At 45.5% G+C, this 16,840-nt stretch overlaps 1 protein-coding gene across 2 annotated transcripts; it reads right to left on the bottom strand.

The window, feature by feature from the left end:
* Positions 1–23: 23 nt before the first annotated feature.
* Positions 24–13,272, bottom strand: ZXDC (ZXD family zinc finger C). Of its 2 annotated transcripts, XR_010072753.1 has the most exons (11): positions 11,641–13,272; positions 10,985–11,137; positions 9,932–10,010; positions 9,683–9,813; positions 8,995–9,165; positions 7,727–8,412; positions 6,952–7,036; positions 4,953–5,125; positions 3,525–3,626; positions 1,913–2,513; positions 24–1,035 (listed from the first exon to the last, which is right to left on the bottom strand). XR_010072753.1 is itself a non-coding variant. In XM_063347911.1 (10 exons), the coding sequence occupies exons 1-10, from the start codon at positions 12,710–12,712 to the stop codon at positions 2,427–2,429; spliced, it is 2,739 nt and encodes a 912-aa protein (XP_063203981.1). In that variant the 5' UTR covers positions 12,713–13,272; the 3' UTR covers positions 27–2,426. The 2 variants fall into 2 exon arrangements, 1 of the variants encoding a protein (XP_063203981.1); XM_063347911.1 differs by having other exon boundaries at positions 27–2,513.
* Between the last annotated feature and the right edge of the window lie 3,568 nt (positions 13,273–16,840).

Genomic DNA, 16,840 nt, shown 5'->3' with positions numbered 1-16,840 from the left:
AATAGCACTATCCCTACAATCCCGATGAGTGAGATTTAGCGCAGTCCTGGGTAACAATCTTTGTTATGGCAGGACTAAGCCAGGCACCTGCCAGACATTTGTTATAATCACAAATCTGTTGCAGGACTATAAAAAACAAAGGCTATGCTTTAATCCAAAGGATGGGTTTCATTAGAGACTTTGCCCCACTACTGTGGAGAAGAATCAAAGGAAAAACACAAGCTTTGCATAGATCAAGACGCTAACAATTAGCTTTATGTCAGATGCATCCTTACAAAGAACAATACCCAGTGACAAACTGACCGTAAAAAAAAGCTTTATTAACCCTTTTGCACCAGCAGTTCTTCAGGTATCCATTGCCAGCAATGGAGTTCAAGCCAAGTGATCCAATTTTCGGCCCCATGAGGTTAGCACTTTACATTCACTTACAAAGCTGAGTGAGGTACATTTTCAGAAGTAGAAAGATTCGGTTGCAAGTCCCATAAAAAGATGGAGTGTTCCTTGGCCATTTTAACAGATGAAGAACTGGTATGGTCCTTGAGAACAGAATAATGCAGGCATCGGGAGCTCAAGGTATCTCAGCTTCCAGGAAGAACATGGTGACCACTAGCGCAAGACCCAGGCGTCCCCCTTCACATGATTCCTACTCAACCTTTTTTACCTCTTAGGAGTGGACTCCACACTACAGCCACAGCTACCAGGTAGAAGATCTCATCTACCAATTAGTTTGGTTTGGAAACCCAACCTGAGAGGGTTAAGAGATTCCCTGGACATAAGCTGTAAACTCAGGATGAGAGGAACAGAGAGACCTCAATGCTCAGTTAAGCTAAAGATAGAAAAATAAAACTGGTTCAACCAGAGGATAGAATACTGCCTACAAATCCGGATCTGAAGTTGAATGTAACCTGTATACTCTTTTTTTCCTCCCCAAGTCTTCAACGAAAAAAGCATTTATCTGGACACATACATAGTTCAAAAGGCACAGGAAGTAAAAGCATTTCTGAATGACCTCGTGTGAATTCAACATCAGTATAACTGTAAAATAAATAAATATGTGCAAGATTAGAAAGATCACAACGTTCTTCTGCATGACATATCTTATTTTGTAAAAAAATTACACATACGTGCATACACACACACCTCATTGAGAATAAAAAACAGTACATACACCCTTTTATCAAACTCCTATACATAATTTTATAGGCATTCAGTACATCACCATAAGAAACATTTAAATTACTACCTTAAAACGTAACCAAAGGTGTTTTTTTTTTTTTTTCCTATACAACCCTATACTTATTTAGTTGTCTGCAATCCAGGTAAGTACAGTACATACAACCTCTCCCCCGGCCCCCAAGAGAAACTGCAGTTTTTCAGTGGGGCAAATCTTCCTAGGTAACGATTCTTTTCCTCTCATAGAATACTCTGACAACTGCATATTCTGTAAACCAGCCGGTGCATGTGACAGTCTGGCATAGCAATAAAGAACAAGTGTTAACAGTGTTCAATCGTGGGGAAAAAAAACCCCAACACCAAAATAAAAAGATAGCGGCCAGTTTACAGGTAACTTGGCAGCAGTTTATAGATGAGATAAAATCAAGGTGCTTAAATTTACATGACAGTCAACATTCCTCCCAAAAAAAGGGAACACAAAGATAAAACGAACCTCTCTCAGATGCTGTTGGACTCTTAGCTAATCACTTACAGTGAGCACAGTTCTATTGCAGTTTTCTTTTTCAAGTTTTGCTGGAAGAATTCAGCAAAATATTTGGGACGCAGGAGCAAGGAAAGGGAGAAACTCAACATGAGCTACAAACTGATTCACAGCTAAGTTAACATTTAGAATCTAGCTTTCTAAAACAAAGATTTTAGAGCATCTCATTTTCATGGCATAGGACATTAGTTTTGTTACCTGTGACACTTTGTTCCAGTTTTCTGCCAAAACACAGGGGCCGAAACAATTATATTTTTGTGTGTGAAAAACACTTGTAAATTTTAGCTCAATTCCTCAACGCCACTGGCTCCAGCAGGAGACCAACGGAAGAAGAGTTTTAACTGACGTAGGCAGGATTATAAATCTGTACTTGTTAGCTGTAGAATACTTGCTTTCCTGTGAAAACAGTAAATATTACCTCAGTTTGAAGTTTAATACAGTACTTCTCCCTGAAACAACACTGTACAGCAGTCCGCCTCAGCCTCTCCCACCACAAGGCAGACAGGGTATCTTACACAGGCACATCAAGTGGGATTTACATTTTTTTAAGAAAATCTTTCAGCTGCAACTGTCCTTAGCAAATTGCAAAGAGTGCAACCATAATCCAGTACTCCTCATTTCCGTATTTTCCTTGGAAAAAGACCCACAGTTATCTCATTCTGTCAAGACACGATTGCCCAATTTGTTTTCAAGTAGCTGTTCTTAATAACGGTCATTCCAGATCCTGTAAGTTTATTGTGCTTCCAGTGAACTGAGAGTTATCAGAACCTGCATCATCTTCAGCGGAATTGTGTGGCTCCTGTTGAAGCAAACAGAGAGCATGAAGAGTTCAGTGCTTTCACCTCTAGATGCTTTTAACGCTTGTCAGTAAGATTTACCTTGGCATTTACCCAAGAGCAGAGAAATGCTTCGAATGGTTTAGAGGAAACCCAAAGCTTTCCTACGTCGGGGACGCACTCAAACAGTGCTGCTCCAGTTTCTCTTTGGAACACTTCAGATGAGCATTACTAACGGACTATTTGCTTTTCCTCTATTAACTCTCTACCATGGTCAACGATCCTCGTACTTCTAGGTTTATCATAGTAAAGTGCTCCTCTCAAATACAAAGGCTTTATTTTCTATCCAGGAGAAGCACGCTTGGTAATAAGTGCACTGCAGACTTTGTCAAAACCAAAGCCCCACATGGTCAAGTAGCAAATGTGATTAATGTGATTTATACACATGCTAATCATTCATTGCTCCTCGGTTCTCAGCTGCTCCTGCTCGCTAACATGCAGTATACCGGAACAGCAGATAACAAAACATTTACGCAGGAAGTTATATGAAGCTTTCTGCATTCAAACACCACCGACACTCACTAGTTAACATGGGCAAGTAGTGAAATGAAAGCAAGCAGGCATTTTAATCTAACTGCCGTCCCCATGTAGATACCGCTCTGAAATCTAGGGTCAAGATTTTACTTCCCACCCTTCCTGTAGCCTGTTACAGATCAATTCTGATCCTCTTTCTTGACCACTTAATATCCGTAGGATGGGATCAGGAAAACAAGGATGAGACACTTCAGAAATAAATGAGCAACAATTTAGTTTTCATTACTCAGTAACTGATGAAGAAAAACAACCATCTATGACATGTCAAAGGTTGGTAACGTACACAAGACAAATCTTGCAGCGCTCCGCTGCAGCTCTCCGCTGACTACTTCTTCTAAGTTAAATTAACCTCCCAATGGAAAACAAGCTATTTTCATTAGGCAGAACACCAGCATTCACAGTAAACTTTCTTCACTTTCAATGGCTCTGACATGCTGTACCTGAAGTATGTGAACAGGTAAATCCACTGTGAGCTGAGAATGTGACGAGGAGGACTGAGAGCTCAGTGGAAAGGGCAAGTCTCCCTCTCCCGGGGAATCATCCTGTGAATGCAGAAACATGATGAGATTACAAGAACCCCCCCCAAGCATCTCAGCACAACACGGCAAATTTCACTCTGCCTCACAACCTTAAAAAATCCGATAAAGCTACTGCACCTTCCTAGTAAGGCCTAGATCCAGAAAGATACGCGAAAGAGAACTGCCACTTCAAGCTGAACCTAGCTCAGTATTCAACCTATTATCCTATCATCATCAACTCCAAAGACTGGCAAGATCTGAAAAGGAAGGAAGGAAAGAATGGTTCATCTTCCAACAAATGCAACACTCAGAAATACGTGACAATTTTCATCGTGTTGTGTGAAGCTGATAGTTAACATAAAGGTTACAAACATTTGCACCCACCAGAAAACTAGACAGAGGGAGAACTCTGCCTATTGCTTCCTCCATACTGTATGTTCTTAGGAACAAAGTGGAACAAACTTACCCTCTCTCTGGACACTATACAGATATACACCTGGACAAAAACTTATTACCCGCCACGCTCCACTGATCAGTCCACATGGATGGCTAGGTATTTTTAGGAAAAAAAAAATCTTCAACTTTATTTCAACAGTTCAGAGAACCAGAAGTTTAGGCTAAAACTTTATTTTGTGGGAATGTCTGTGTGCCAGTCTCGTTCACCTTGTAAATGAGAGAGAAGTGGAGTAATGTAAGAATTGGGTGGGGGGGTGTCAACGAAGAAAAAGACTGGAGGAAAAAGATACTCCCATGCAAACCCTAAGTAATGCATGCTACTAATCCTTTCCTTTTGGAAGAACAATTACCCCATACTCTGGAACAGGAATGTGGCATCTGTTTTGCTGCTCATAACTGCCAGTCCAAACTGTGAAAATCTTAAGCCCTGGAAGGATTACAACTCTCATGTGCAAAATGGAAGTTTGCTAAAAGTCTTGGTTCCATCACAGTGTTGCCTGCAGCAAGTGCATTCAGCCTGTTAAGTTTACAGGATGTTCCCTCCAGTTTCAGTGCCTGTATGTTCAAGGCTGGAGTGAGTACTAGTACTGAACCAAATATAAACATCTCACCCATTTCCACAATGCACCCATTTGGGCCCCCAGCAGTTGTATGATTGAACCAGCTCTGTTTTCAGGCATTTCTAGACCTCTATAAAGCCAGTTTCATACAAACTTCCCACAAAGTGCTTCCTGTGGGCAAATGCCCTCATGGCCACAGTACATACTGCAGATTTCAAGATCTCATCTAGGGGCAGCAGTACCCAAGTTCACAGATAGTCAGTCAGATTCTTCCACAAATGTGCCAGTTTGGGTAACAGAGAAGATGAGCATATTTTTCCTCCTCAGCTCTTACCTGAAGAAGCTGAATTTGCACATACTGGGCTCCAGTGGCAGGGTCCCTTATTGTCAGACCTCCGTTTGGCAGAACTATGTTGCCACCCAGTCGACTGCCAGGATTGGATGATGAAAAGTTGGTAGGGCTTACTTTACCGCCCTTGCTTTTCCTCTGACCAGAGCCAGATGCCCCTAAAAGAGAGAAATGTTTATATTTAGATGGTCAGAAGCAATTTGCCAAAGTTTCCCACTAGTATTTTTCAATTTTCTGCAGTTATTTACATTACGCAGCAAATGCCTGGCACGGCGCAATATAATTAAGCACTACCTGATAACTGCTAAAAGGCCAGGCGGCAATCAGCTGATGAACTCCAACTGCTGACTGAGCATCTCAATGCCATCAAAACCACATCACAAACTGCTAAGCTTAGGGCTCACCTCCGTGGCAGCACAGAAATATCAGCATATTTGTGGAGTTATAGAAAGGAATTAGGAAGTAGAATTGCATTTTCTATTTTTAATTTTGCAACTCACTTCCTTAGAAGTCATGTACATAATTTTTCCAAACCATAGAAAGAGCATAGTGAAGCTCGTCTATTTCCAGAAAGATTTCAAGGACTATTAGGTAGAACAGGCTACAGAAGTACAACTATCAGAACCTTAAGCATTTTTCAGTTTAAAACAAAATGAACTAGCTGCTTGTATCACAAACTGAAAACCAAAAACTTAATCAAAATAAATGTAAAGATACAATCCTGTCAGCTGTTTCAGGTTGGTTTTGGTTTGTTTGTGGGTTTTTTTTTATTTGTTTTTTAAATTCATAGTAAATGAAAGGCTTGGATAACATCTTTTTAAACACTGAACTTCCTTCTACAGTGTTCATTCAACCTAGGTAAAGCAATGAGAAATACAAGACTTTTTAGACCACTTTGAGAAGCACATAGTAGCACTAAGGCAACACCTGGTGAAAAGTGGACTACTGGGAGTCTTGAGTAGGAACAGAAACAGGAGTTTTCTCAGGTCATTTTAGGAGACATGCAGACTAAGTGAAATCATCTTTCCAAACAGATGTCCAAAAGACAAGTTTGTATTATCAAACATGTGCCTGTATCATCAAGCACACTTAGAACTAGCTTCATAAAGCACTTATCCTTCTGTGTGATTTGCTGAACCAGACAGAATTTACGCAGGTATGCCTTTTACAACTACAGAAACATGCCAGTGCTCAATTCAGAACTAGTCTCTTAACTCGCCTTAAAAATTACGACCCTGATTTTCAGAGATGGAAGGTATTAAGAGACAGCTCGGAAAAACTAAACTATATAGATATGTATGATATTCTACCCCAGCCCCAAGGGTAGACACAACTCAAATGCCTGAGCTCATACAGGTCTAGTGAGCCACAGACCACGTTTGATCTGACAAAGTAACGGTGTATAATTCACATCAGACAGCTATGAGTCGAACTACAGTTAAAGAGGATACATCTGAAATCATGACCTAAACCTCACCCTGCGCAAGAACTCTCCACATGGCTAAAATCTGAGAGAGGGGTGTGAATTTTCTACATAATTAAGAAATAAATCCATTAACACTGCATATACACTGTTACTAAGTGAAACACAGAAGCAAATCCAGCTGATGTTTTCATTGTCTGTACTGAGTAAAAGAGAACCCACCAGGTAAGACCAAAAGCATAAACAATGGAAAGCAAAGTGATCTTAATTTTTTTTTGTTTTAATAAGAAAATAAAAAGCAGATGAAGACATGAAGGGGTAGTGTCTTGTTAATAATCATGAAACATATGGTGCCGATTTCTTTGTAAACTTACCATGAAGTTGGTATTGCACAGAACGTGATTATCCTGAGTAACAGATGGTACACCACACGCACAATTATTTTAACTAGCAATAAACCGTATGGGATATTTAAGAATGTGCTCAGATACCTGCTGCTATTTTACTGCCAAAACCCATAAATAATTGTATTCATTAAACTTAACATTAATGGCTTCTCACCTGTGCTGCTCCCATTCCCTTTTTGTTTTCTTTTCTTGGCTAGCTGAATGGCTCTGTAGTCTGTTCTGGCAGACCCACTGCTCTCCTATTAAAAAAAAATTAAAAGACAATCAGCACAGACTAATGAGTTCGCTGTTGCACTTATCTTTTACACCACAAACATTGATTTCCAGTTTCCCATGCTCTTCTGATTAAAGTTTCAATAAATTCCCTGTACGTACTTGTCTGGAGTTCAACAGGAGGAAGCTGGCTCCACATTCCTAAGTGTTTAGATTTTAACAGGGTAAACATTTACTTTGTAATGTAAATAAACAGTTAAGTCTGCAGTACCATAGTAAAGCAGAAAGGGAAGAATACTTAAAATGGGAACGAGGACTGAGATGAAAATGTTTCAGTCACTCTCCCAGCCCGAATCTCTCCCTGGAACAAAATGCACAAAACATACCACCTATTCTTGCATATTCTTGTAAATTCCATTTCACCCTCAGACAGATGGCCTCTTACTTGTTAATCACTTATCTTGAAAGGTTCTCACTTAACTCTCCCCACCAGGAATTCCAATATTTCTTAAAAGAACTTATCACCACACCGAATCTACTTCTGACAACATAGAATTCAACATAAACTTCTACATCCTTCATCAAAAAAAGCCAAAATGCATGATCCGCAAAATCTGAGAGAAAGATCTCCCTATAAGGTATAAGTAGCGATGGATATCCCTAAAGTCAGGGCGTCTCAGTCATACAGGGGTAAAATGAATACAGTTATTGCATACCAAAAATGAGCTGCCAGTCACTGGGCCAAGATCCATTTCTTTCTGTGCACTGTAGCTCCCTGGAGGGTTGGAGAAGACAAACTGTGTCACAACTTTGCTGCCCTCTTGTTGACCAACAACGTCCGAGCTAGGAAGCAAATTCCGTTCCACTTTAGTTGGTGTTAGTAACTCAGGCACCGCGGTACTGCTGAGGCTACTCGAAGGAGTCAAAGTGGCTGTGTCGATTGTTAAATTATTGCTGGACGTCAAACCGTGCACCTCTTGACTGGAATTCCTCACCGACAGAGATGCTAGTGAGCCCAATGCTTCTGCATTGACAGTCTGTACATCATCCAAATTTAAAGTGCTTTGCTGTAGAACTGTCGCACCGGTTCCCAGCAAGAGAGAGCTGTCCAGGCTCTGCGGCATATCGCTGCTAGCCACCAGGATCAAGGGATCGACTGCCTGGCTTAAAGAATTGTTACTGACAGGGAGGTTTCCTCCGAGCGTTGAGCCCACCGAAGCAACATCGATAGTGACAATTCCAGAGTTCACTAGCGCCATGTCTGTTCCAATTCCAGAATTGTTACTAGACACGTTGGAGAACAGGGATACGAGGTCTATGTTGCTGAGATCGCTCTGTCCCGGACTAGTGAGTTCACTGCTGGGTGTCAGGGAGCTGGTTGCTTCAAGCTGAGTTAGGAGATCTGGAAGAGAAGAGTTTAGTTATAAGACAGACCTTTCATCAGACAATGGGGAAGAAATGTAATTTTCAATGATCAAGGGAGGAAGCTTAAAACTCTAGATTCTCAGCCTGCTAAAACTTCCCAACTTCCCTGAAAGCAGCTTTAAGGAAAGAAGCTTACTGAAATAAGTTCACTCCTTTACTGAGAGATTTCAGTTACAAAAGCACTTGCCAAAAGATAATGCTAAGGCAGTCCAGACTAAGTTAGGTTGTGAAGGAGTGGAACAAGAAGTGCAAAAAGAAGTGTTTTTACTCCTCACTCGTATTTTACAGACGGCACGGAGAAAGACAAGCTCTATTTCATCCAAAAAAGCTGCAACTTCTCACAATTTCACGCAGGTCAAGCTCAAGTCTCACTTTCCAATATTCAGTTACAGGTCCCACTGAAACTTTTAGGGGGGAACAAGCAACTCCAATCTCAGTGAAGATTCTGCCATTCATATCAATGGGGCTCGGATTTCAACATCAGTAAATACACATTTTCCTTAATAAAACATTTAGGTTTTCCATTAGACTCTCCTATAGCTTGAAACAAATACGTTACCTGGGCTGAAGTTATGCTGTTTGACCATATGCGTCTTCATACTGTGTTTGGAAGTGAACAATTTATTACAGCTGGACACAGGGCAACGAGTCTTTAATGAGTCCACATCCTGAAGATGTTTTTTGGAGTGAATGTACAGACTACTTCGTGCTGAAAATTTTGCACAACAACCTGCAAGAACGTACACAAGGCTTTAAAGTTTCATCTAACTTCAATTTGATGTTCATATTTAGCATCTTAACAAAACAAATCAGAGTAGCTCTGCAGAACTCTATCTGCCATTTTGCAGTGCCTGTGCATACCTTCAAAGGAATTAGCAGAAAGCCAACAACCTGTTTGAAGAAATTCAACAACCTATTTCTGACAACAAGAAACTCTTATATCATTCAGTGTAATGCACAACCTTTCCCTGCTACGGCATCTTAAATGTAAGCTCTTCATGACGACTGCTGGCAAAAACCATTAAAAGAGGAAACAATCACCAACTAGATCTGCTTTACTTTATGAAGCAGAATATTCCAGATCAGACCCAAAATCTTTGTTCCTGGACTCCTGCTGAAGTAATGGAGGTAGTGCTAAGAGTGCTGATGAATCAAGTGAAAAAGCTTGCATTTGGGGAAAAGGCACACAATCTTCAGGCCATATACACACTAATACCCAGGTAACACATACAAGAGTGGAACAATACCTTCTACGGGACACTCAAACGGCTTTGTACCAAGGTGAGTTATACTGTGTCCTTTCAAGTGTTCTGCCCTTGTGAATGACTTCCCACAGCCTTCTACTGGGCACATAAACCTCCTGTCATCTTCGTGTTTCCTACAAGGGAAGGAAATTGCCGTTAGCAGTGATTAAATCCACTGCTGCTGAAGTACTGGAAGAAAAACAAACAAACAAACAGCAAGCGACTTAGGACAGTATAATCAGAAAAGGCTACCTTTTATGTCTCAGCAGCTTGGACATACTGGTGAAAGACCAGCCACAACCTTCAAAGTCACAGATAAAAGGCCTTTCACCTTAAGCAAAGAAAGATTACATTAATAATCTAATACAGAAATACACACTGCTACTAGAAAACCTGAAAAGCTGCTTAAATTGAATTAATTTAAGACAAAACGACTCAACAACCCTCTCCTGCAATCTACCGCAGAGTACTGCGGTGTCCCTTCCCTCTGGTACAATCTGAGCCTTCTTTAACCCAAGGCCATTGCATCTTTAACTATGTATGAGGGAGCGGATAATTATCAATCCATCTCGTATCACTCTGAGCTATCTTGAAAGTGAAGTATTCATTAACCAATAACAGCATTATTCAAAACAGGAACACAACTGAAATGTTTTTTTCCTGTTTCCATGGCCAGTGGAATACAATACAGTGAAGTATGCGAAGTCGGTTTCCATCACATCTATGAACTTTCACTTAACAAAAGTGATACTTTAAAAAAAACAAACAAACAAACAAAAACAAAACCCACACTGTAAAGCCATGAAACCAGGAAAATGGAGGACAGTAGAGAGTACACACAACTAACTTTCAAACATTAAAAGACGGGATTTCAGCTTAGCAGTGGTCCTTGCAAGTCAGGAGTGCTTGCTTGAGTTGAAATTTATCTTCTTGCTGTTCCAAACCTTGGTACATATATTCCACACATTCTGAGAGTTTTTTAGCCATTTGTTTTGACCAAGATTATTATTTACCCAATGTTTTCAATGCCTACAAACTTGGGAACAGAGCTGGGATAATTTTTCTGAACAGAGCTCACATGCTAAAAGCCACAGCTCGCGCCTCCATAGCCACTTCGCATTTGGCAAGCTCATTGAGCAGACTCCCACCCCAGAAGGCCAAGAATCAAACATTTTCACTGACACCAACTAATGCATGTCACTCTTTCTCCCTTCATGACTTCCAGTTTTCCCATCAAACTGACGCCCACTCTCCACATATTATCTTCTGTGTACTTCTCCATCTACAAGTCATACTCATGAATACCTGTGTGACTCCTCATGTGGATTTTCAGCCGGCAGGCTTTGTCATACTGCTTGTTACAGCCAGGGAACGAACAGGAGAACTGCTCTTGCTCTCTGAAGTGGGCTCGGTTATGGGAGAATAATGCACTCACTGTGATAAATGTTCTTTCACAGCCTGGGGACAGAAGGGAAACAGCACATCAGTTTGATACAAATCTGAATCAGGAAATCTGGATCCTTTTCTCCCTCCCAACTTGTAGTATGGGACTTTCGTGATCCTTTTTCCAGGATATTACATCCTGGCACACAGGAAAACCAAACAGCACAATCCTAAACTACATCACTCCCAGGGATTACAATTATTTAGACAAGGTGGGCAATCAAAACACGGACAGCCCGGTTTAAGGCACACCGCTGAAGATTTGTGCTGCGACTTAAGGCATTTCCCCACGCCAGCACAACGCCACGTGTAAGCGAAGGCTCAGCATCCTTCAGCTGCCAAACTTTCCCTCTTTATAACCGAGGTGGCGTGGAGCCGGGGGACCTTCCTCAAGACCCTGAGGGTGACCCGGGGGGGACGGAAGGGGTAGCTGGGAGGAAAGGCGAGCTGAGCCGCAGGGATCCTACCCTCACCTCGGAAAGGGGAGGGAGGGGAACCAAGCCCCGGCGGCGGCTTACCGGGGAAGTCGCAGCGGTAGGGCCGCTCGGGCTCCAGGTGGCTGCGGCGGCGGTGGGCGGCGAGGCGGGCGGCGCTGGGGAAGCGCTGCCCGCAGGCCTCGCACTTGTGCGCCGCCTCCTGCTCGTGGGCGCGGCTGTGGGCCCGCAGGTTGTAGACGGTGGTGAAGCGCTTGGAGCAGCCCGGCGCCGGGCAGGCGAAGGGCCGCAGCTTGTCGTGCGAGTGCAGGTGCCGCCGCAGCTTGTAGGCCGTGGCGAACGACCAGGCGCAGCCCGGTACCGGGCAGCTGAAGGGCCGCGCCGCCGACCCCGCCGCCCCCCGGCCGTCCTCCCCGCCGCCGTGCGCCGAGAGGCGGTGCAGCCGCAACTGCTGCTTTCGGGGAAAAGCCTCGCCGCAGCGCGGCTCCGGGCAGGGGAAGGCCGGCGGCGAGCGCGGCCGCGGCCCGCCCGGCGGCTCGGCGGGGCTGGCGGCGGGGGGCGGCGGCGGCGCGGAGCCCGCGGCCTGCTCGGCGCCGGGCCCCAGCGTCAGGACGCCGTTCTCGATGCGCACCACCAGGCTCTGGTTGTTGATGGTGATGGTCCCCGAGAAGGAGCCGTCCTCCGCCCCGCCATCGCCGCCGGCGGGGGGCAGCGGTGGCGGCGGCGGGGGAGGAGGAGGCGGCGGCGGGGCCGAGCCGGGGGCCTCCTCCGGCGGCTCGGCGGCCGGCGGGCCGGGCTGGGCGCGCGCCGCTTCGCCACCGCCCGGACCGGCCTCGGCCGCGCCGCGCACCACGTTGAAGACGAGTAGGAGCCCGTCGTTGTCGGGCGCGGGCCCCGCCGGCGGCGCGCAAGGGCTGGGCGCCGGGCTGGCGCCGGGCTCCGGCTTCTCCTCCACCAGCAGCACCGGGAAGCTCACGTAGAGGCCCGACGCGGTGGTGCTGGCGGCGGAGGAGGTGGAGGCGGCGGCGGCCGCCGGCTCCCAGTCGGGCGGCGGCGGCGGGCGGCGCGGGGCGGCGGGCGGCGCGGCGGGGCCGCCATGTTGGGCGCCGGGCCTGGCCCGGGCCGCCTCCGCGGCGGGCAGCCCCTGCGTTTCCATCTTGGGGGTCCCTGTAGCAGCGGCTGAAACCGGAGCCGCGGGGCGGGGCCGGCGCGGGCAAGCGGGGAAACACGGAGCGCGGCGGTACGGAGCGGGTGCGGCACGGGAGGCGCTGGGGAAACCCGGAGCGCGGAATCCAGGACGGGGCGGAGCGGGGCCCGGGACGGCTGGGGCCGGCCTGGGGTCACTTGGGCTCCTCTCCCCCGCGGGACGGGTGCCCCCGTGGTTGTCGCACACTAGAGAGCCGCTGCACAGCGGCTCGTACCTTTAATTCCCCTCGACAGTCGAAGTGGCGTAGTTGGAATTATTTCAGTATTCAGGGATTATACGAGATCTCTGCACGAGCGAGACCCCAGCTGGAGTGCCGCGTCCAGTTCTGGAGTTCTCGGCACAAGAAGGACATGGACCTGTTGGAGCTGGTCCAGAGAGGCCACGAAGATGATCCGAGGGCTGGAGCAGCTCTGCTGTAAATACAGGCTGAGAGAGTAGGATTGTTCAGCCTGGAGAAGAGAAGGCTCCGGGGAGACCTTATTGTGGCCTTCCAGTACTTAAAGGGGCTCCAGGAAAGCTGGGGAGGGACTCTGGATCAGGGACTGTAGCTATAGGACAAGGGGTAACAGCTTTAAAGTGAAAGAGGGGAGATTTAGATTAGATATCGGGAAGAAATTTTTCACTCTGAGGGTGGTGAGCCCCTGGCCCAGGTTGCCCAGAGAAGCTGTGGCTGCCCCATCCCTGGAGGGGTTCAAGGCCAGGCTGGACGGGGCTTGGAGCAGCCTGGGCTGGTGGGAGGTGTCCCTGCCCAGGGCAGGGGGTGGAACGAGATGATCTTTAGGGTCCCTTCCAACTCCAGCCATTCTGTGATTCTATGATTATTCCTGTATCTATCTATTCCTGTTAATAGCCAGGAAGAAGCTGTGCCAGAGCAGAGCAATTCTAAGCTCACAGCCACATTTGGAGAGTTGCAAGAGGTAAATACTTTTACTAAAATATCCTGTGCACCTTCAGTGGAAATACAAAAAACAGCGTTTTGAACCAGCCTTGAGTGATCCAGGTTTTCTGTTCAAAGCGTGGCCGTGCCGCTGCATCACCCGAGACAGCCCGACTCGCAGAGGGTGGGGACCCGAGTGAGAGGGGGCGATGAGGAGTGCTGCACAGAGGGGTGCAGGCTGCAGAGGAGGGAGGGGAAAAAGGATAAACACAGACAAAAAGAGACTGAGGGTAGGAAAGAGGCTCTAAAAAGCCATACTCTTACTGAAGTCAGTTGAGCCAATGCAAAAAAAAAAAATAAAATCCTACCAAGTCAACTAATGCATCAAAGCTTTTTCATTTTTTCATTCTCAGCCAACGCTTTCTTTGGGAGAATGTTCACCTGCCTCCTGGCTCTGCCATACTTCAGGAAAAGGGAAAATTCTCCCGTATTTGATATGGAAATGACACCAGTTCCCTCCTGGTGTGGAACTGACGAGCAGTCCCAGCAGATGGTGCTGTGATCCTTCCACTGGGCAAATTGTTTCTCCTTTCCGCTGAGCAATGTAGCACCACCTCTGCAACAGCAAGGATGGGAAACTGCTGGGCAGGCACCCTCAGCTCCAGGGAAGCTGGTACTCCTTGCCGTAGAGCTGTAGGTACACCCAGAGCTCCACTGTGCAACTTCACAGCCACCTGTCTGAAGTCTCTGGGTGCTTGAGCTCAGCCTCCCCTGAAATCCCCCTCACCCCGCTGCGGACTGTCACTGGATGTGGGTCATTCCTGTTCTTGGCTGCCCCTAGCCATCCTGATCTCTCTGTGGAGGTCTTTGCAGTACCTTCCTTTATGTTCCTAGGGAAAGAAAGGTCTGCCCGGCAGCTTATTGCTTAAGACATAGGTGCATCCCTGATTGGATGTCAAACCTGAAGGAGAAAAGGAAAAAAAATAATAAAAAAACCAAAACCAAGCCACAAATCCCTCTGTTTCCAACAGCCTGGAGAGATTCAACAAGTCCCTAACCAGGAGAGCTAACAGTCTCTCATGTCACAAGCTTTATACCTTTAAAAACCACTGTAGTTACAGACATATGAGTATCCTGCATGAATTATCCTTTGTCACCAAGCTCTTGCCTCTATCTGCAATCAGGAACAAGCTTTTTGGGACAAGTGCATTTTGAGGAAGGCATTGAGGTACTAGGATTCATAGGAAGGATGCTTCAGCCTGTGACAAGCTTGAGATTTTACTACAGAAATTCACTACCTCTGTATCCACTGCCTGGATCTGATGCGATGCCTACAGATGTATGGCTTGAAGACTGCTCTCCCTGTATTGGGTTTGTCCAGCAGTGAGGTCAGCTACCTATAAACGACATCAGCATCCCCACAGAACAATAGCACGTTCACAGTTCCAGCTTCTCTGCAAACGAATAGAGAACAGATGAAATGAGGCTCAGCAGAGCTCAGAAAGGGAATCTTCACAGCGGTGCTGGAAACCACCTGCTATTTCATCCCAGGCAATAACGGGCTACTGTTCCCCTGTGCCCTCACAAAGGTATCATAAACCTCAGTTCGCATTTGTTAAGTGCTTGAGATCTGCAGTTGAAAGACCAAAGTAGACTTAAATGTATACATTAAACGCAACTATATGCTTCATAATTAGAGTAAACAACAGTGAGTTGTTTATGAATATGACCGGCTGCTCATCAGTTCACTGCTTTTCTGTAACCCATTTTGCCTTACTCATGCTACCTAGCTAATAGACAATATTATAAACTTTATAGACAAAATTATAATCCTTATAATCAGAACTTCAACTAGTATCTCTTGAATTGTGCTCATAAATTCTGGTTCTGTGGCTCTCTACAAGTAGTATGGAGTTATAAACTCCCAGGGACATGAGTGGCATTCAACACAGGTGTACTTGCAAGGTTCTGCCTTCTGCTCAGTAAAGTTGTAAGGATGAAAACAAAGTTCCTTTTTTGTCTGGGCTGTAAAGGTTGAGCACACTGGCAGGTACTGCAGTACTAAAAAAATGTAAAGGCAAATAGTTAATAAATACTGCTTCAACATTTTGTCTTTCGTGGATTTTCAACTTGGAATTAAGATGAATCTATGGAGCAGCTCTACATTCCATCGGACAGAAAAGCCAGTGTATCTTCTTGTTGTTCCTCACAACAAAACAGTACCCTGGTGCTTTTGGGCTACGAAGACTGGAGTTGTTTTGTACAATACCAAGATACTAACTTTGGACCCAGTGCAGTGGGGTTAATAATCGGTAATGCATAACATATGTCAAAGCAAGAGCTGTCAAATCTGGCTGACAACTACTCACATCTCAATCGTGTAACTTGGCAATGCGGGCGTTTTTTCCATAATATAAAGTGATTCCGATCAACTGCAGATTGCACTTCACAGAAGGTTCAGTTACAAGCAGATGCCAGGCTCTCGCTATTCATCTGGAGGCATGTACAGTACGTGAACAGAGTAAAGAACTGATTTGTGATTCGAAAGAAATGGTTTCCTTTACTTGGCACCAGAGGCAATACAGAGTTGCAGAGTGTGCTCACTGGGCAAGTACCACAGGGTCTAACGGTTGTATGGTTTCTCGAGACCCCACAATGCTGAGGACCGCAGCTCATCACACCTCACCTGCAGCCCCCAACACATGTTTACCTGTGTAACCCCTTTCCCTTCCAAGGGGTAGTGGACGCCGTGCCGAGGAGACTGAGTGACCGGCCAGGTCAAGCCCAGTAGCACGTGTGCACCGGGGCAGGGATTGCTGATGTCTGAATGAGGCCCACATGCAAGGGCCATGCTTAGCACGAGATGTGACAGCTAAGAAGAATTATTTTTGTACACGCACATATAAAGATGTGGATGTAAAATCTGTTTCTGTAAATATACACACGCATGTATCTGTCAATACGTATGTGGGTAGGGGGTTCAAAGGAAGCCTCAGCTTTTGGTTCAGTGTCACAGCTGATTAGAACAAAATACTTTAATGAGTTACTCTTAACACAAGAGTAGGTTCAGATGCAAAATACAAGGTTTCTTTCAGTTGCATTTAGGCACACTGGGTTGTGTGCCTTCCTAACTCTTCCCAGGAAGAGGGAGGGAGACCGAAAAGACCTTTCTATCTCTATTTTACTTTACAATCACCTTC

The sequence above is a fragment of the Chroicocephalus ridibundus genome, chromosome 10 (assembly GCF_963924245.1).
Source record: "Chroicocephalus ridibundus chromosome 10, bChrRid1.1, whole genome shotgun sequence".
Taxonomy (NCBI): domain Eukaryota; kingdom Metazoa; phylum Chordata; class Aves; order Charadriiformes; family Laridae; genus Chroicocephalus; species Chroicocephalus ridibundus.
This window is presented reverse-complemented; position numbering and strand designations above follow the sequence as displayed.